The 21,816-nt window shown below is 38.3% G+C and overlaps 1 protein-coding gene across 6 annotated transcripts in view; it reads left to right on the top strand.

The window, feature by feature from the left end:
- The window catches only part of LOC139149922 (ral GTPase-activating protein subunit alpha-1-like), a 126,251-nt gene extending 106,618 nt beyond the window's left edge, over positions 1–19,633 (top strand). For all 6 annotated transcript variants that reach the window (XM_070721977.1, XM_070721975.1, XM_070721976.1 and 3 more), the window contains 3 exons: positions 11,496–11,620; positions 15,572–15,721; positions 16,886–19,633. In XM_070721977.1, the coding sequence (XP_070578078.1) occupies positions 11,496–11,620; positions 15,572–15,721; positions 16,886–17,052 (442 nt within the window). In that variant the 3' untranslated portion in view covers positions 17,053–19,633. The remainder of the gene's footprint in view (positions 1–11,495; positions 11,621–15,571; positions 15,722–16,885) is intronic.
- The last annotated feature ends 2,183 nt before the right edge of the window (positions 19,634–21,816 follow it).

Raw genomic sequence — 21,816 nt, forward strand, 5'->3', positions numbered from 1 at the left:
GTACACCATTTCATATGCTGATATACTGTCTGATAATTCTTGTCGGCTGCTCAGCAGTAGAATTCATAATTTGCATGTGAGGAGTTGAGACATTCAAACACTAGTTTGAGTCACTTTATTTTCCCTCATTGTGAACCATGAGGGAAGCAAGCAAACAGTATGTGTGTAGAACACCATTTTCCAGGGGTTACCAAAAAGTCCTTTCTGTGTGGAGGTATCACTTCTGTATACTTCAAAAGCCTGAAAAAGAAATGGAAGCCTTGAGGATAGTACACTCCAAACTGCTGTGAACAGTAGGAGATTTGAAAATATGGGATAACCAGCTAAAAATACTTTTTACATGGGCTTGGAGAAAAGCTGCTGAATATTGTCGAGGAAATGACAAGGTCAAAGTTGCAGTGGCTTGGAAGATGGCAGCTAATTTGTCGTTTTGAAATGAAATAGAATGTGGTTACTTACGGCTCGAAAGGCTGACACTAACTGGCCGTTTTGAAAATACATCATCCAATCAGTGTCAGTGATACACATAACCGACCAATAAATTAAAAACTTCCAGGACAGTGCACCAATGGGAGTGCCCTTAACTATTATTACCTTAAACCTTTGAGTGCCAAAGTCAGTTTTTGTCCCCTTCATAAAACATGACGCGGACCATTTTTTTTCGGATCCAGACAATTTTTTTTCAAATTTTTCCAAAATTTTGATAAAAACTAGCTAATGAAAATCTGTGTCTCTTTGGCCTAAAATTATCAAAACAATTAAAGAAGAATACATGTAAATCAGTAAAATACTGCACCAAAATTTAAGTGGGAAAAATTACAGCACTCAAAGGGTTAATATAGTCCTCTAAAAAAATGGAATACTGAAATTAATAAATAAAAAAAATTCAAATGCTGGAGTACAAAGGCGATGAAAAATAAAATGTTTGAGTTAAGGGTAATCCAATGTGAAAAGTTAGGTCATGGGACATGTCATTATGAACACTTTCGTTTGAAAATAGCAGGACAAGTGGGAATTGTAAAAAGTCATTTCAATATTGCGTGTTTTGTCAGGAGTGATCATTTAAGATAACACACTTAGTACTAATAATGCAAATACGTGTGCATGAAAAGGTAAATATATTTACACCCAAGGGATCAAGAGAAAACATGTCTCCATGAAATGTTCTTGAGTTGGACTAATAACTAATAACAAGCAGGATTAACACCTCTGTCGTGTGCGAATTTTTTTTATGAAGCTCTTCTTCGTTAGGATTTTCACTGAGGGTTTATCCCCTTTTTTATGCCATTTCAATATACTAGATTCAATTGTAATTGATGAGACGGCCACCCGTAAAAAATCAAACAAGATGTTTTACATGACACAAAGTGACTTCAGCATAATGTTAAAAATATAGCTAGTCAATTTTTTTTTTTCTTTTCTTCTTTTTTTAAAACCCTTCTCGCTTGTGACAGCTGTCGGTGAAAGAATGAAAAGCGTCGCATTTCAATACTCTTTGTTGTACCAGCACCAACAGTGACAATGCTTCAAAAAAAGAAATAGGCAGCAGATGAATGAACTCTGCTGGTCGCAGTTTACCATTTAAATAGAAAAAAAAAATCAGAAAGTTGTGTTTAATACTTTTGATCTGGTTGTGGTTTCAGACTTTCGACCAGGCTGTGGCTTGTGCCGTGTTGTGTCGTGTAATGCGTTTGTGAATTGGCTCTTTTCTTCGATTGAATGATAGGGGAACATTTGGGCATTTGTTTGAGACCAATTATGCATGGTGTGTGTGTATGCATGTGTGTCTGTTGATATTATTTTGACTCTTTGAGTTCATAATTGTGGCAGATGTTTTCTCGTTCCTGTGTCTTGAGCAGTTCAGACACAGATGTGTGCATTTCTCTGTTTGTTTGTGTGTGTGTATGTGTGTGTTCATGTGTGTGTGTGCATGTAGGGGACTTGGTGCATGTATATGTACATGTATAGGCATTCACAGCATTTGCAACTTGAAACAGTATAGCAGTATGTGCCGGTATATGAAATCGTAGGAGACAGCCATCGCATTTTGTTTGGCCATTTGGCCATTTTGTTTTGAAATTTATTGTGTCCAAAGGCAGTTTTTAAACGTGTCCAAGATGAAACTGCTTCAAAAGTTGCACATTGCCGTAAAGTACAGATAAATTTGTTTTGCAGTACAATCAACCATGGCTGCCGGGCAGCCATTTTGGAATTTTTTTCATGTGTTGAGCCATTACTCAGACAAACCTGAACGGATTTCTCATCGTTTTTTTAAAACTGACCCCAGATGGTCATTCTATTCCATCATTTTTTACATATTTGTAGCTATTACTCAAACTTTACTACTCAAATGGGATTCCTTCAAGGCCGAGTAGAAGGAAATAAACTATTATATACATATGCACATTGATAATCCAATAAGACCTCTCGGCAGCCATTATGTTGTGATTTTTTCATTTCTAAAGCCTTAAAGTTTACTCAGACAGGCCTGAACTAATTTCATAAGGACAGTTAACTGTGACGCACATATCCAGAACATTTTTTATAACAATGCAGTCAAATACATGTATGTCTACTGGGCAGCAATTTTGTCACTGGTCACTTTTATTTTCAACCAAATCCTTATTCTATGTGCAATATCAACTTTAGTGTACATACTCATGTCAATATGTTTTGTGATGTGATCCAATACGGTAACACAACAACCATTTTGTCACAGATTATTTCCACATAGGCCATTACCTTTACACAACCACAACCAATTTCTTTTAGCGCTGAGGCCCCGTAACATGAGCGTTTCATAATTTGTTTTGTGATTTGATTATGTTCATTTCAAGTTCATTTACATGTCCAATGCTATGATTATTCAGATATCCCAAAATCAGTTTCTCCTTTAAAGCTTACTTGAAATCAGGCGTTTTCAATTTACCTTCAAACTTGTTGGAAGCTGTATGACCATCCAATTTTTGGCGAAAGCATTCGTAGCATGCATTGCAATGATTCTGTCATCAAAGGCTGCTGCACCACTTCTGAGAAAATATTCACTGTGACAAATAGTCCCGTTCATACCGCCAGATGTTGGTGCTTTAATATTTCTGTCCGTGTGTTACAAACGTAACTTGACTGGCAGATTTTCTGTACAGCACCAGATTTTTGTCATCCGCAGAATCTCACTAGTCTTTTCAAAACACAGAAAAGGATGTAGAACAAAAGGAAAACTTTTATTCCATTTTCATGAAAAATATTTGAGTGAAGAAGTTTCCCTTGACAGTTTCAAAAGAAATGTAATTAGTGTTTTGTAAGAAAATGAACACATGTCAGATTTTCCATCGTGCAATTGAAATCAGCTAGATTTTTGATATGTTGGAATTCTCAGCCTATTCTATAGTTGCATATTCTTTGTTTTAATTTACAGATATTTGCAGGACTAATTAGAATAATCAGTGTAAGGTTTCTCATTGGGGGAAGTGCTGATGACATACAAGAGTCTTTCACCGCTTTTCATTTGGCCAGTTAATCTATTATCATCAATTTGGGACGGCGTTTTATGTTAAGCTTATCAGTGGAAAGAAGTAAATGACATAATTCAGGAATCATCAATCAACCGTGTTCCAACAATAGCGTCAAAGAAAATCCAGACATATAAGGTTTCTGGGGGGGAAAGTGGAATATGGGAGAGCTGATCGTTCAGTGTTAGAGAACAAAAGGCAAGCCCATTGTCTGTTAGATAATAGAAGACTTGGGCTATTTTCAAACGGGACCACTACCAGCCTAAGCCGTTCATCCCGGCAATATTTGAACAGCGTATTGACTAAATTGCTATTATTACAATGAAATGCCCGGTTCTTAAAAGCTTTTGCCAACAATGGGATTGAAAGACTCAGTCCTAATTTCATATTTCCAATATGTGCTGGGTGACCCGGGGTGAGTTTGCCGGTGGCCTTGATTAGCTAGTGGAGCCAGATTTCATTGATCTTGTCGCATGGAAAAAAAAAACTCACTCACTTCTTATCATCCGTTTATCTCCCCTATCACCCGCACGTAGCGTATCTGTGTGCATGCATGTGTGCTTGTTGGGCTATTAACATCAAAAACTGTACGATAAGCTTCCAAACTCTCCCGTGTTTTTTTTTATCAGCAATTATACAGCACAGAGCTCAGCAAGATTATTTATCACCTAATTTTGCTTTATAGGCTTTTAATATGCCATTACAGTCGCCTGCGTTAACACAGCGAGATCGTTTTACCCCGGAAAATTATTTTTAGCTTAATTCTCAATTGTTTTGATGGTCCCATCTGCACCGGTGAGTGAATTATTTAATTGACGTATATGAAAGACGGGGAGCTTTGGCTTCTGCTGTTGCTGGCTGACAGCAAACCCTGGCCCCGGGCTACATTCCATTGTGATTCTCCGGATAAGCACTTTGCTGAGCGTACGTCTGGTGGACTGCCAAAAAAAAAAAATAAAGAAGTTTGATGTACAGTAGAATGTGTAGGTACTCTCTTTGTCTGCGTTGACATGCCCTGGTGGACTTTTGATGCGCATTTAAGATACTTATGAAGACTGTTATTTTCAGTTTCACGAAGAAGATTTTTACAAATTTTGTCTGCAATGTTTCGTTGATGAGTTAAGGAAGTTTACAAAGGAAATGAAACTGACCATCGGAATTCCCTGTAGATTGACTTCCATCGCTCTCTATTTTTATTCACCACTGAGGATGATTTTAATATTGCTAATGAAACTGACATTACTGACTGATAATTGTCGAAATAGTGACTGGCATATGGGGTTATGTTTGGAAAAGGCTCAAATCCCCTTTCGAAGAATTCAATTCAGAATTGACGAAAATATTTAATTGTAAACCAGCTCAATTTTGAGATAATTTCAATCACTCTAACAAATTCCCCCAGTTTATATAAATTCAACCTGTATTGTCTCATTTCACTCTAATAATGATTTTTCTTTTCCAAACTACTTTGTGTTGCTTCGCATTTCAATGTAACAGCATGCTACGTTCGACATAAAGTGACAATGTTTACTCTCCATTCACAGATGCACTTTAACAAACGCGCGACTTGATCACTTTTTGATTCAACGGATTGTACCTCTCCATGATAGATATAAACATGTTTGGTGATAATTCTCCCCATTAATCTGTTTTCAATTGCTTTTTTCTTTGTCATGTAAAATTTACAGACTGAATAGTTATGGTAATCTAATATTGAAGAAAAAATATTGAAGTGTTAAAATTGTGTTTTTAGCATTTTTTATGAACATCATTAACCATAGAGAGAGAAATAATTAGTTTATTGCAAACATTCACCAAAAGCATGTACCCTGGGGGTTCACAAGATTTGCCCAAACATTCTTTTGTCTAATTTGGTGATTTTTCTAGCCAGGTAATTGTTTTTTTATTGCTTTCGCCCCATTCCCAGAACATATATCATGTTGGTAACGCTTTGGTTTACATTTTTAAGCACTGGTCTAGGAATAAACCGTAGTGTTTCCAAATTGAACTTAGCATCTTTATTGTCCAGATTGCCCAACTTTCCACCGTGTCTCAGTAAATGCACCTTTTCCACAAACAAGTTCCAACACGTTGGCATCACTTTCCTTGGATCTGCCCAAACATGCGGTGTGAAATGCACTAAATTTCACCAAAACTGTCATATTAATCAAGTTTCCATAGTAACGGGCATTACATTAGTTAGGGTCTTCAGTGAGGACTTAAGAGGTTGAAATTTAAAATCATTTCGAAAGCACAAAGTAGTTTTCATTGCTGTGCAGTTTATTCCGTGGACCTTACCCCATGAATCTGTTACGTTCAAGGTTAAGGTGTGACCCTGTGGCCTTTGTGTGTAGATATGATGAAGGCTGACGTAGACAAGACTGCAGATTCAAACATTTTGTATATCAGGATCTAGTTGATATAAAGTCATCTTTACTGCGACTAAAACTTTTTAGAAGTGTATTATAAATATTGCTTCAACAAGTCCTTGAGAAAGAGTCCTATCTCTCCATTATGTACTGTAATGTACATCAGATTACAAAAGTTTCGGGGCAACTCTGTTTCAATCATGTGCCAAAGATGTTCCTAGCTTAGTTTGGTATGATGGGTAGTGCAATAGCTCCCAGAGGGTCAGTGATTCCTGGATATGATTGGTAATTTAACAATGGTCAGTGTGTTGTGTGTGTTTGAGCAGCACAGACTAAGATCAGTTCGTTCTGGTCTTTTCAGGCTCTGTGTAGAAAGTCATGGTAATCAAGGACACGGAAATAGTCTGCCCAGTGTTGTTTTAAATTTGTGATAGATCAAAGGACATCGTCGCAACGGCTCCTTTTTCTGTTTTTAAAGCCTACTCCCATGATGAGAAAAAGAGCACGATTAAACTCTATGGTAACTGCCTTTTACTCATGCCACCATTTCACAACAATTTTAACCCTCAGAGACAGAAAGAAAAAAAAAACACAAAACAGAAAAAAAGAGGAGCAAAAAGTGCATCAGATCAAAACTCATTAAGCAAAGTGGCATGGAGATGGCAACAGTATGGTTAGAAGGATTAAGCTCAGAAACAGATACCCTATTAAAAAACTCCATCAGCTAAAGTCATCCAGGAGCTGTCTTCTAATAGAAGCATCAAAAAACGCATCAAAAAGACAAATACGGTTTTCCTCTCTCTCTGACTCTCTCTCTTTTTTTCCCGCCCTTTTTGCTTTCTTACTCTATTTCCTGAGTAATGGCTCCAAGGGGGTGGGATCATGGGTAGAGAGAAACACATGTTGCCATAATCTCAACAAGTCGTGTCGCCATAACGATATGCGGAGTGACAACCAGAGATGCTTCGACATGCAGGATTTACGGTGGAAATTTCTGTACATTGATAAGGGATTGTCTGGGTACAGGTATGCACGGCATTAGTCAGGATTACTAGGCTATCTAAAATACCCATCTGTGTCCATCTCCATTATTTTCTGTTTTTTTGTCTTTTGATTTTGTTTCCCATTCATGTTTGATTTTTCCCCCAGGGGATTAAATGCATAATCTGCCTGTGATGCAACAACATCCATTTTGTTCCCTCCCCCCCCCCTCTTATTTTATCGGCAAAATGGGAAATTACCATGTTTAAAAGCCTGCGAATCACTCTGTGGCAACTGTCAGTACACATCATTTGCATGGGTAAACTAACTTTCACCGTTAGATGGGAGTCACGTATGTGTGCTTGCCACAGAGGAGAAAGAAGATACTATATTATATCTGTATGGTACTAAAATGATTTAGACAATTTTCCTTTCCTTTCTCCTCCCCCTCCCTCCCCCTTCCAAAAAAAAAGAAGTAGTACAGTATTCTGTGAAAAGGTATTGAAAATTTCTGTTGTCGTTGGCAACAAAAATACTAACTGAAGTGCCCCTGTGATGTTGGCAGTCATATTTTGTATTTACAATGTAAGGATATCTCAATGGGATGCAACCAATGCTACAATGGTGGTTAAAAAATAGATGCTGCCCTGCTACTTTAAAGAATGAATGCACATGTAAATTGCTCAATAGTTTATCCTCAATCACACAAAGGCATTGGAGACACAGCTTGAGGTTTTGCTGGACAATCCCAGAGATCCTGAATTTTTTTGATGGTGATAATGATGATGACCGTGACAGATTGTGCAACTGTGCCCCGGTGTGTCAAAGGTGATTGACCGCTCTCCTTGGTTTTGCAGTCAGGCTTTAATTGGTCAGCTATCGACCCATGATAGCACTTGTTTGCGTGTGCTTTCTCTCCTTAAAGCTCTCCAAAGTGTCTGTCAGCGGAAATAACATCGACAGTTCTGGAGATGAGATTTTTGTTTTTCTTCTCAAGATTCTAATCAGAGTGACCATCTGGTCATCCCTATACCTTGAGGGAACATCTTCATTTCATTCCGGCAATATCTCACTTCTGCCAACTTTTACACCAGGTTATCATGCAGCCATACCATCAATATTCATAGCACCAGTGTACCCTTCATTCCTCCATGCACAGCCATATGTTGAGCTACATGTATACAGTCAGCAATACAAAAACAGACAATAAAAAAGCGGAGATAAAAGGAGGGAAAAAATTGCATAATGGTTCGCTTTCAGTTTGAATATTGTGAACTTAGAATGGGATTAGCAGCAGTTGAAACTCACCCAGCCAGTTCAGCCTGTAGATATGTAGTTGCACTAGAGATTTGTGTAAAGTTTCTAAAGTTATTGAGGCGTTTTTGGTAGCTATTACAGCACAGTTTAACGTGATTTATTAACCCTTTGAGCGCTGTAATTTTTCCCACCAAAATTTTAGTGCAACATTTTACCAATCTTTATGAATTTTTCTATATTTGTTTACATAATTTTGGAGCAAATGGACATCACATTTAATTAGCTACGGTTTATGATCAAAATTTTGGCAAAAATCTGGCAAAATTTGACTGGGGTATATTTTGTAAAGTTGACAAAAATTGACTTTGGCCCTTAAAGGGTTAATCTGAGAAGGGTGTCTGTGTGGTGGTATAAAGCTTGATACCATTGTGATGCAGTATGACTATTCATTTCCGATAGAGGTCACGTACACAACATCAGCATCCACAAGCATAAATTTTGTGTGTAAGCTCCCAGCTGTAGCCATCCTTTATATTGTCATCCAATTCATTCGTTACTGCTTTTTAATGACATTCTTATACAATGTTGTCAATCTGCTTGTTTCTTTATAATAACATTCCCAATTGTTGTTTGTCATACATTTTATGAATGACAGTGCAAAATCCTATCTGCACAGATCGATACTACAGACAGTTAAACAGGTGGTGTTCAAATGGTGAACACTGAATATTTCCACATGCTGCAGGTAGCAGGCCAAGAAACCACAGTCGGCACTCATAACAGACGTCTTGAAAACAAACACATCTTTACCACAGGTTCAAGTGTGCACTGGCACTCAATAATTATTTAATTTTATATTTAATAGCCATTTCAGATAGAAATTTTACCAGACTGATAGGTTTATAATTTTTTTTTCCCCTCCGCTTGAAAGGTGAATGTTGCACATAATATTCATATCAGCTTACATAGACCAGTTGTCAGATATGCAAGAGAGATTGTCACTTTAGTGTTCAATGATAAACATACGCAAATATCATTCATGGACTAATAATTCTGTGGATCGTTGCTATGTTCATCTTTCCAAACCCCCACCTTCCCACCAAATGATGACATTTCCATTTGAAAGACAGCACAGCAACCCAACACATCCCCATCATGCTAGGTCGCATACTTCATTGAATCCTGACTTTAGCACAGGATACATTTACATCTGTAGGGCTGTGTTCTCCCGCCATCCCCCCCTGATTGTTTGATCATTGCAACGCTGATGATGGATAAGTTTTCAAACAAAGGGCATGGTTTGATTAGTGTGTCTCCATCTTTCCTCCCACTTCCCATCCATTTTGGATGTAATCTATTTTAGGTGTGATGTACTGTAATGCGTTGCATTGTTATGTCTGCCTGTCCCATCCTCCGTAACATGTGTTTCTTGCCTTCTTTGTCTTTCAACTCTTTCACTGCATTGTGTGAAGTCAGTCTGATGTATGCAGTCTCTACCACCGCTACCTGTGTATATATTATAAAAAAAAACAAAAGTGGGTACTCGAAATGTTTTCAAAAGCTGCTGCTGCTGTTGTTATCATCATGTAACGATGAACAAGGCCTACCCTCAATAATAGAACTCCCTTGCTTTTCACTGAGTTAAAGATTAATTGTAAACGTGAGCCTCATACCAGCATTCAAGTCAGCATATTGGTTGCTTTTGGTTTCCAAGAGTTCCCGGATAGCAGCTTATTCATGTTACAAACATATTCATGTCACTTTAGCAGCAATGCGGGTTTCTTTTTTAAAGCACAAGGGTTATTTTACAGGCCCGTATATCAGATATGAATAGTGACGTGGACCAAGAATCATTTTTCTGTGACCCAGCATGCACCAACATGCACCGTTCCTAGCATTAAAAGCCATTTTTTTATTCTTACATGCTGCCACCATCTCTGGTATACAAATGTTACCATTTTAAATACTTGCTTCCCCATCCCCCCTTTCCCCGCTGCCCAAGACTTTCATTTCTTCCCAAACCAGGCTCCCCAAATATGAAACTTTCAGCGGAACTGTCACTGGAAGACACCAGGTCCATGCTGCACTATATGACAATTCATGGTTACCCAGGGGTATTTTTTTCATCTTACTATTGATAAAGAAAGACCCCTAATAGCGCAAACAACTACTGCCTTGAGTTGTGGACCCAGTGTTCTGCAGGTCTAATCAACACTCCTACAAACCAAACTGTTGACTCAGTGGCAGTGAACTTGCGAATGTCTTTTGCCGAGTCACAGGTTGAATTGAAATTCTTGCTACACTCACAATGAACAGAATTACAAGAGAGAAATAGAGAGAAAGTCAGAGACAGTTGCCTCGGAGACAGTTGCCAGGGAGTCATTTAGAATGCTCCAGAAGCCCGCGAGCCAACCAGTCCCAGAGATTCCATAAATAGGACCGTCTCCACATGGATAATTCGGAAGGGGAGTAAAGTTACATGCCTGGTCTTTATCACTCATTCATTACTAGCCATCCCCTCCAGCGAGAAAGATAACTCTACATAAATTTTTGAAGATATGAAAAATTGTAACGAAATAGAAATTTATCATGTATTTTTTTTTTTACCTTTGCAATGACCATGCTTATAGATGAGTTAGAATCAGGTAACATAGACACAGGAAGGACAATGTCTCAAAATTGTGAAAAAACAATTTTGATGAATGAAAGGTGTGAGATATTTTATAGAGACTGGTTGATGAGAGGTGTCCATGGGCATCCTTTCTACTTTTCTTCGTCAAAAATTGTGTGATCTCATCAATGCTGGCCTTCTGATCCTTGTATCTGTCAAATTGAACACTAATACACCTCTTCACAATATCAAGCGTTTTGCGTTCAACGTTCACACCTGATTGCTCACCCAGAAGTTTGACAAAAAAAGAGCTTGAATGGGAAATAATTGCTACTTGTGACTGTAAGGCTGTGAAGATGGTGGTGCAGCCACCTGTTTCTGCTTCAGTCGAGCAGCAAGGTCACCTCCAAAGTGACCAAAAGACAATGACAGTGATAGCGCTCATTCCCCCTTCTCCTTGCCATCACGCTGTCACAGTCCACTCAAAATTATAGCAGTTGCCATGATTGGGTGTGAGCGTTGTTGCTTTTCTTTTTTTCAGCTCTAATGTGTGAAGTGGGTGACTTTTGCTTGTCGAGGTTGAAGGTGAACAGTGGGCATGCTATGGCTTCATTAACGTTCCTGAAGAGTTAGGTCTGAAGAGAGTTATATGAGATATATTCTGATATGATTTCTTCTCATCCACTCACGCAAGCATCATGGTCAAAATTATGAATGCATGTTGAATTTACGGTGTTCACGCAAATTTCCTTAACTCAATGCTGTCAGCTATGAAGAGAGAGCCAAGTACCTCGATGCCATTATCAAGAACCATAAAGATCCAACAACGTTTGAGGAATTCGCCTCCCATGTGTACGCCCCAGCGCACGACAAAATCCAGCGAAGTGTGCCCAGTGAGTAATTAACCAGCATTTCAATATGTCAGACTTTGTAAGTGTGGCAAGAGATAACGTGTGTCTGTCTGTTTACTGCACGTACACATTCTGATATACAATTTTGTCACTGATATACTTGTCATTCGTCGAATCAGATACGCAGACATTTCTCAACAGGTGAAAATTGGAAATTTGTGCTCATTTGTCAATTTAACATTGAAGGTAACGTCGTATCACATATACCTTACTGGTGAAACCGTTGAACACAAACTAAATAAAATTTCCTGGGATTTGGTTAACCTTTGAGGAGGGTAATTGTCGAGGGCAGGCATCTGTTATCAGATGACACATGATAAATGCACCGTATCCTTCAAGCAAATTCCGAAATGCGATCAAAGATTCACGCAAATTGTCTGACAGCTGTTGTTGTTTTGCAAGGCCATCACCAGAACCGCATTCAAAATTGATGTTAGCCGTGACAGCAGTCACTTGACAGCTTAGGAAAGTCACTCCCACGCGTGACTTTTTTAAAGTTTTGCCGCACAAAAATCAAAAAAGTCTTCTCAGTCGAGAAATCACTGCCATAATTCATCTCATGAGAGAGGCAGCAAAAGCAGGAGAGGATTAGGAATGGGGGAGACATTTCGCAGCAGAAGAAAAACAAGTAGCATTATGCTTCCATGAAGCCAGATAACTACACACCATCTAATAAAAATGTAAAATCAATTATAGTAAATTACTCCAGTGGCCAAAGAACCCGCAGAGCTGACAAAATATTTTTTTTGTTCGATAAATAATCACACAGCAAGTTATTAGACAGTAATGGCCACAGTTATAAATGAGAACAGTATATCTGCTTGATGGCACAAACGAGGGAGAGAAAAAAATCTATAAAAATTCAATTAGGATAATTAGTTTTGACATAAGGTTTCTGTTGCTGATCCATATCCATAAAGAGAATTGTGGTATGATCACATATGTCTATTAGGGAAAATTAACACATTAATAAATTATGGTAGTCTCATTTATCAACTGTCTAAATTGTTTGTTTGACTACGGATTGATTTTTTTCCCCCAGTTTTTCATCTTTCCTGTGAAGAAATTAATAATAAATTCTGTTTACTATGCTAGTTGTTGGAGGGTTATCAGCCGCATCAGCAACGATGAGGAATTTGATTAATATTTTGCTTCTTGTGAAAAGCTGATACTCAAATAATGACTCAAGTTGGTGCCAGGGATTTGTTTTGCAAATACCAAATTCTCTGACACTGTGTAGGCAGTCGTAACCACAATGTGTGGAATCCCTAGCTAGACAGAGGAAAAAGGACTGTGGCATTATATGATATTAGACAGAAATGAAGCTCCTATTTGTAGCCTTTCTGTGCCCCATCATAAAAATCCTTTAGGATCTGTCACTCGAACCTAACTAAGTCAGAATGGATTTCTTTCAAACTTGACATAAAAATGGTTTGCCGTGTCACTTATCTTTTTTTTTTTGCCTAGTTTTGTTTTGGAATCCAATCCAATATGGCTGAATGATGAGTCAACATGGTTCTGTGACATATAACAGCCATGAATTTTTCAAATGGTGTTGAGATCTGAAACTTTGTTTTTTATTGAATACTCACATTATTTTGCATTCGAAATTTCACTTTTACCGACTTGAAGGTCGAAGGTAGCTAAAAAACAAGCAGAAAGAGCCACCTTAAAAACAAGTCATCTCTGATTTATACTTGTGTATTAGTAGCCTGGACCCTATACTTCACTCTCGGCCTTCATCCACACTCCGTCTAGCCACATGAGCAGTGATCAAGCTACAGTTGTGACTTCTTCAGGCGGAGCTACAGTGTCAACAAAACTAGCCAGAGAATGTGCCATAATTGGGCATAATGAATATTAATGAGCAGCACCCATTTAATCATACGCCAATCATGAGAGGATCATTTTGAGTGATTGACTTTGAAAGGGACACCAGTGATGTCACGGTCTCTGTGGCGAGCGTTCACATTAAAATGAGCATTTTTTTACAACTGTAGCTCGATCATGCAGCTAGACGGAGTGTGGACGAAGGCCGAAAGTGACGTATAGGGTCCAGCGTAGTGTATTTGGGAAAACTTAAGTGACATGCCTTACTTGAGGAAAAGGGGAACAGAAAGAACAAACACAATAGTAATTATACTACTACTTTGATCAAGCTTCTTACTCTGCCCTGTTCTTGGACTGTAGATCAAAGACAGATGTGATTTCAAGGCTTCGGGTTCTGTATGATTTCACAAATACAGTGGTACTCAAAATATGTGACAGATATTCCAAATTTTGAGCAATATGTCAGTTCAGTCTGATGAGAGAGATGAAGGATCATTGGTCACCAGTGCCATATCTTGAGATTTGGTTCATAGCAATAAAACTTACGTTTTATATGACAAAGTTTAATGACAAAGTTTGAGTAAGTATACCTGATTAATCCTGTGTTATTGCTCTTGTGAAAATAAAATTACTTTACCAACTGTTTGAATAAACTGCCAGTCATCACTTGACAGCATGCAGTTTTCTGACTTGTATTAATATTCAAACTTGGATTGTTAATACCAGATGAAGTCTGTGCTACCACATTGTAAAATATCAATTTGAAGACTTCAACTTTGCTGTATTTCAATTTGTCTGTCATTGTCAAACAAGCTAAGTCCCATTCCTGTGCAAACAGTAAGGATTGTATAATCTGTATTCCCTGTCATTACTCTAGTAACCTTATAACCAGCATGTTTCATCAACTTTCTATTTTGATCGAGTGAACGACTGTTCTAGGAAAATTCACATCTGAATGTGGATGCACATTTTCATCAATTATAGAAAAAGTAGTGTAATATTCCCGGAAGCAAATCTACAGTTAAACCGTAAAAGGATAAAAAAGGCTCTTTAAAATTTCATGATGCTGTGAGGAAAATCTTTCATGGGAAGTTGAACACCTTGAATTATCGTTGTTTTAGCCCTTCAACGTTTTTTGACCGGTGTACCAGTAAGAGGGGAGGGCGGAAACTTTTATAATAAAGCATTTAGTTTTGCCACACATGTTTTGCCATGCATGTTGAAACTTAGTAACAGTGTGGTGGCGGTAATTTAATCCGATAGTTGGGTGAAATAAATGCCATTATTGCAAAGTTAACAACAGCGCGTGAGAATGTACTATTGACATTTTACCACGACTGTCCTCAGATAAGTGGGCATATTTCACACTCAGGGGCTGCAGTTTTCTACACAATATCTCCCCCCCTGACATTTTTCATGAGTTTTTCATCATTTGTTTAATTTCTCATCGGGGTCATGTGTGGGGCCAGATGTCCTCCGCTTTCTACAAAAGTAATGCAGATCATTTTACAGGGGGCACAAATAGAAATGATAAGCTCTCGTGACAGTTGATTTATCAGTCATTCCGCCTGTCATTACTGCCACGGTAATTATATGTGATGTGAAAATGGGCAGAGTTACCTTGAAAAATGACCTTCAGATTCAATGATATCACCTTATTGTCGGGAAGAAAGCACAGGTTCAACAGTATTGTCAATTGTCCAAAGTCACTTGCCGTAAACATGTACCATGAAAAAAAAAATATCGCTATTTTGGAGATTCTCTTGATCGATGAAATGATCCCAAATGCCGTCATCCGTCATCACTCCCCTGGGTTAATTATTTTTCAGATTAAACTTGGAATTCTCTGAACACAGATTGGTATCTGGGAAACGTCCGGATGATCTTGATCTCATCCATGACAAATTACGGCGCATCAGTCGCATTTATTACAATGCACTGGTGCCAGGAGTCATCAAAGAGCGTTTATGTGATCAAATTTATCCAGCAACTGTCAAAACATTGACTGTTATTTTCCCCCCATCTGTGCACATCCTTGGCTTATAGATCTTTCTGGTTGAGCTTTTAATTGAATGTATTGTCATCATCACTTTGTCTTCACAGTGAAAAACTACCATGGTGAGGTGTCATCCGTGGCCAGTGCATCCAGCGCTTCCGTCACCAGTACCGTTGAGCACACCGGCTCAGTATCCAGTCTCCGCTCCTCAACAAGCAGCCAAGCAACGGTCACCAGCACCAGCAGAGCCGTTAAAGGTGCTGTACACTTCCAGAGCTGGGTCCTCTTCATCGGTTGAAATGGCATCGTCTGATGTTTTGTGACATTTCTTATTCATCTTACTTTGATGCCAACAGTCTATGTTTAGCCCTGAAGTTGTGGGCAGATTGTGGAAAATTTAGAGAAAAAAAGATAGTTTCTTGGCTTATTACTCAAAATCTAACATATCATGACCAATTTCAATTCAGTGTAGATGAGTTCCGAAAGTGTGTTACTGTGTTTAGATTTATACCATTTTAGGCAGTTTACAAACAGCAAGGCATGCCTCATGTTGCATGCAATACACTGTGGCCTAGTTTTCAGACCGTGTCCGCACTACCTGGTTCTGATTACAAGACTGCCAGCGACGAATGCTCAATTAAAGATCATCAGTGGGACACCAAAATACAGGCTTCAGTTGAAATACCATCAGGTTTTTTGTCAGTTTTTTCCAAAATCCGTGCGTAATTGCTAGAGCAAATATTGACCTTTTGCATTAAAATAGCATGTTCAAAGATGGTACGAGAAGGTGACATCACTTTAAAATACCCAGCAAGCCCCACTGGCTCCCAAAAAAGCGTCATCCTCGATCAGTCACTTGATGTAATCATAGCTAAATTTCAGGAATTACCATCCAACAAGCTTACCTGTGACTTATCACAATATGCAGACTCAGAGTTTTATCTTTAACTTAAGTTAGTATGCGCCTCGAAAGTGAAAGACTTCAACTTTTGCTCAAACTTTCCTCAAGGAATCTTTCAACCATTCTCTTTCAAAATCAAGAATAAACATTTTGGGTCACCGTGCAAATTTTAGAACTGGAGAAACTGCTGCCATCGCTGCGTTAACTCTATGGAGAAAAAATAAAATTTCCAATTTTCCAAAAACTTAGATGGTGAAATGTTTTTGTACACCAAGAACAATCAAAAGAGAATTGCAAAAGTTTAGAGTCAGAATATCTGTCGCCGAGGCGCATTCTACCTTAACACTCCATACTGTGATGTATATTCCAGTATTTTTCCTCTGTGTGTAAAACTGCGTAATAATTATTAAAGTTTGAGCTCGTTGTCCTGCTAAAATTTGTACCTGCTCATGAGACCTAATTTTATCCGTTCATTATTTTGTGACTGATCATTAATTGCCCTCATTGATTCACCTTGCAGAGGACCATCTGTCGGGAGAGTACGCCAACGGAGACGAGTCGCACGCCAAGTCTGGCACCAAGGGGAAACTGACCAACAAAAGCCGACAGCCTTCCAACAGTACAGGGAAGGACGGAACTCCACCAGACAGCCCAGGGACCAGCCTGAAGGGAAAGAGAGCATCTTAGAATTGTCTGTCCTTCTACTGTACGGTCAGAGCAGTGTCAGGCAGTGTTGTGGATGTGTTGGGCACCCGGCTCAATGATAGACTTTCACGGGACACCCTTGTGTGTGTGGTCAACATTCAGATTTCAAAGAATTTGTTAAGGCAGGGCGTGTCTTGAATCGCTGATAACAAAACTGGAAAGCCTGTATCATTCACTTTTGTGAATTTTTCAACATCTTGAAATTCTGAAATTAGATAGAAAGCAAGGGTTAGAGGTACAAAGGACAGAATCTTGAACTTTTTGAAATGTGTGGATTGTTGAACATCACAAAATGTCTGACAATCGAGAGCAACTTACAGCCATCCAGTGTTTGGCTTGAAAATAGTGACATGATCCAAGTAAATTAGTATTCGTTTAGCACCACTCTTTTCCAATATCAGCAAATTGGTGACTTGCATGTCATTTGCATAGTTTTAAATATGCATTAATACTTTGCAGATTGGATCACTCAAAAAAAGTGCAAAACATGTACTTCAAACTGTTGCCCTAGGTTTGCCCTGTAGTATTCTGAAAATCCAACCTTTTTTGAATAATTTTGTCTCTTATTTTCCCGTTGGAAAAATTGATCTGAGTTGACATCACCAAGCAAATTTCTCTACAGTGAGTGCTTTCTGAGTGTAAAGCAGACATTATGTTGTTCTTTTTGTGTCTCAATTTGAAAAAAAATCAAGCAAGGTGTGAAAGTATAATCAGTCTGACCTGTGAAGTATAGACAGAGATGTACAAAAAGTTTGAAAAGGTGGGCAACAAAAACACATTTGGCAGTATACACACTACGGTAGATCTGATCCAATGTTTAGTTCAGCTGGGTGTTTTGACTTAGCTAGATCACTGATGATAGTAGATTGAAAAGTAAATCAAACAAAGAAGAGGGCGATTTCAGATGAAATATACATCAAGAAGATGATCGAAATGTACATCAGGAAAATGGCCTGCAGATGATCCATATCCGTGATAGGCACTTAACTTTCTGTGTAAATTTGAGTAGATTGTAAAAATATGATTGTAAGTGCCACTTTTTTGAGGCTTGGTATCTTTGATACAAAGAAGCATTTCAAGTGAAATCGATGAACAAGGTACTGTTCGTGGTCTGTATCTTGTCACGAAGACAGCATTGAAGGGAGGAAGCATTGTCTCAGGCAAAAATCTAGAAAGCCCTTCCTACCGAACAGAAACTGCCATGCTTTTGAGAATCTTGTTTTCGTATTTTTTTTTTTTCAAAAATCCCAACAACCCAAGAGATCAGATTTGAAGTTTGACAGTTTATAGAAATGAGCTATCCTTAGCAAATCAAAAGTGATGAATCTTTTGTAATGAGCATGTTATCTGCAGAAATTACCAAAAATTGTGTGTGGCAGTCGATAGGTTTACTCCAGGTTGCCTTTAGAGCAGGGAACCAGAAAAATAATTCAACCGTATAATGGCATTTGATGGGCGAAGACATCAATCCAACATTTAGTGGTTCCAAGGAATCAATAATCAGAATCAGCTGACGTAGTGATATTGCAGTCTACTGATTATCTAGTGATTGCTTGCCCTTCAGTGGTTTTGTATTCACTGACCCATTCTGCTGCTGGAAGACCAGGTCCACCAATTTGGGCTGAAGTTAACGATGAATAAGTAGTAGTCCGGGATATCAGGCCACTGGATATGCTCAAGTCCTGGTAACTGGTCAGCCTATGTGTAGAGCTGTAGAGAACAGAAAAGAGGCTTCTTGACGAAAAAAGCGTCATATACGTTTAATCCAGCATTCATGGATAAGATTTTTAGACTTCGTTCAATACAGTGTGTGAAGATTGGTGTGTCCCATGAAAAGCCACAGGTTGAACAGACATGAACCAGCAACACTGAACCCGCATTAATTGACATCGGATGCTGGATACTGGCAATATATATCAATCAGAGACGTTTACTTTATGCTAATTAGAGTCACCTGACCTGAGCAAAGGAGATGCTTTGATGAAGTCTATTTGTCATGTGTAATCTGTCTTGCTCTGCCTCGGACTTTGATCTGAGCGGTGTCATCATGCTCTACATATAAGACCCTGAAGAAAACTGGAAGGAAATTTCTTCAACAGGATGTTGGTTATACGATTTCACAAATGAAGACTTGAATTATCCCGCCTCCCCCCCCCCACTGTTGAACATTGTTTTGCTTTATTTAATATTTATGAGTGAAGATTGCCATTCTTAGAAGACTAAACCATTGCTGCGTTCTTGGTATGTAGTGTGAATACACAACGAGGGGCAGGAAAGTTCCCTTCTCCGAAGAAAAGAAAAAAACTTTGCAAGTTTTCGGTGTCATGACATATGTTACATAAAAGCTATGTATATATTACTACAAAGAATGTTCAATGATGACAAACATGACGCTGTATTGATAATTATTTCAGAATATCTCAAGAAATCAGAATTGTAGTTTTCACTGGTTGGAAAAAAATTGTGATTCATTCATTCTTTCGTTCTCTCATGAGAAAGTTAAAGATCCCAGAGATTTTTAAACAGTTGCAATTTCATGATTAAAATATTTGCTGAGAAAGAATCCCGGTGTGATGTGTGTGTTTTCAATTTTGAACTCTGCTGTCAGAGATGTGGATCTATAGAGATAGGTTGGTGCATCTTGGTGTCCGGTGTCCTGCGTCTACTATACGTTCTCCTCCAAAATCACTGCTCAGAAAACTTTCATACTTGACATACAAGACCGTGAGGATGACCTTGTTTTGATTTGTTCATATGATTAGAAAATTTGCATTTTTTTTTTCAGGGGTTGGAGGATCTTGGGTCCGAACATTTTCTTTGATAGTGCTTGTTGAACAGCATTCAAATATTATCTATGACTTCTAAGGGATGCCCGTATTAAACTTAAAATTAGCATATCCAAAATTTTGATAATTTTTTTTTCTTTTTTGCTAAATTTTCTCAAAAAAATGTTCTCTTAATCTGTTCCGGCAAATGCCAATCAAAGTTGGTTTATAAGTTCCCAGTTTTGGTCAAATGGTGATGAAGCAAATTTTTGGGCCAACTTTCTCATGATTCGTCAAACCATCTGTACCAACCGTTGTACAGCTAGGAAATTCGATTCGTCAGTTCTTAGAGATTCCTCTACAAATGTATATTAAAATTAATATTTATTTTTTTGAGAACTTTTTCTCATTTTGCTCGATTTAGAAAGTATTTCTCTCTGATGTTGTTTGTGCAATAGCAGTAAAATTTGGTTTGTAAGTACCCAGGGATGGCCTAATTCAGTTTTGTTCAAGTGATGATGAAATTTGCATCGAGTCTTGTTTTCTCACTTTTTTACCAAAACATCTTTTCTTCTGATACCACTTGTCTTACACCGATGAAATTCAATATTTAGCTTATTACAAATACCCTCATTAATGTTACGATCTTAATGACTACTTTTTTCAATTCGCATGAGAAGTTGGAAATTTCTGCATTTTCATGAGTGCAAATTTAATTACCATACACGAGGATGAATAAATTCAAACCCTGCAATCAGTAGTCTGCTATATATCGAGTGACGTAACGGAATGCAGATCTGGAGATATATCGATGCAAAGACACGTCACTAGAGAAATCTGTGTCAAGCAGGAGAGACTGCAATTTATTCACAGCCATTTCGGTTGCCTTTGAACTTCGTGATCTAGGTCACCCGTTTTCACATAACGTCTCGCTTGAGGCTTCTTGAGAACACCTCATGCGAGCTTGTTCAAGCTATCGAAAAATTTGCATGTGCAAGATCTTTTGGCCAATATTTTTCGTATTTGGTCAAAACATTTCCGATATCCACGTGTGAAAGCTTTCATATTGGATTTACCGGTTCCCATACATATGAAACTGCTAGTCTGATAGCCTTGGAATTGAATTTCCAGTACTCTAGGGATGATCTCAATCACTTGTGTTCATAGGGTGGTGAAATTTGTATATGTGAATATTATAGACTTTCCAAGAAACGATAATATTAGTGACTAATATTATCGTTTCTTGGTTTATGCATCGTGTTTTCTCATACCCATAGTCTAAAGGTCTCTAGTTTGATTTAAAGGTTCTGAGGGATATGGTCATACAGACTTGGGACATATTGACATAAACTTTGTACATGTAAATTTTCCACAATTTTTTTTCCGTTATATTTCTACGAAAAGTATCTCCCTGAACTGCTTGTCCTATCTTGCATGGGATACGAGCAATGACCGTTATCTGACTTGCTGGGATTAATAAGCAGTTTGCTTTTTCAAATTTCTAAATTTTTGTATTAAACTAAACAGTTAACTTAACAGCTCTTATTATTGGTCTATAGATTCCTTGCGATTCATTGAGATACGCCTCTCTTTAAATTTTTGGCCCCAAAAAGCTGTCTTTACTTCCATTTTAGTACCGTGTACCGGTTGAGTTTTATCCGAGCCCCATATGAAAATAGTGACCCTTATAAAAATGAAGCGTGTACTCAATGGGTTATTCAGTACCAAATAGACTCGTGTGATTTTCATCATCGGCCGCCAGGTTCCGTGATCTTGAACTTGTTTCTCTGTACAGGGACCTTTTCAACTGAACGTGCGGTCGCGCCAGGAGGGGTTGTTTAAACGATGACAGAGATGAAATAGACCAGGTGTGACCACATACGTTATTACGATTAGCGGACTCGGCCGTTGAATTATATGTTTGGCAAGTTCTTGACTTCCCAGTACTTTTTACGATTTGGTCCCCGCGCGGTGAAGTTGT

The sequence above is a fragment of the Ptychodera flava genome, chromosome 14 (assembly GCF_041260155.1).
Source record: "Ptychodera flava strain L36383 chromosome 14, AS_Pfla_20210202, whole genome shotgun sequence".
Taxonomy (NCBI): Eukaryota; Metazoa; Hemichordata; class Enteropneusta; family Ptychoderidae; genus Ptychodera; species Ptychodera flava.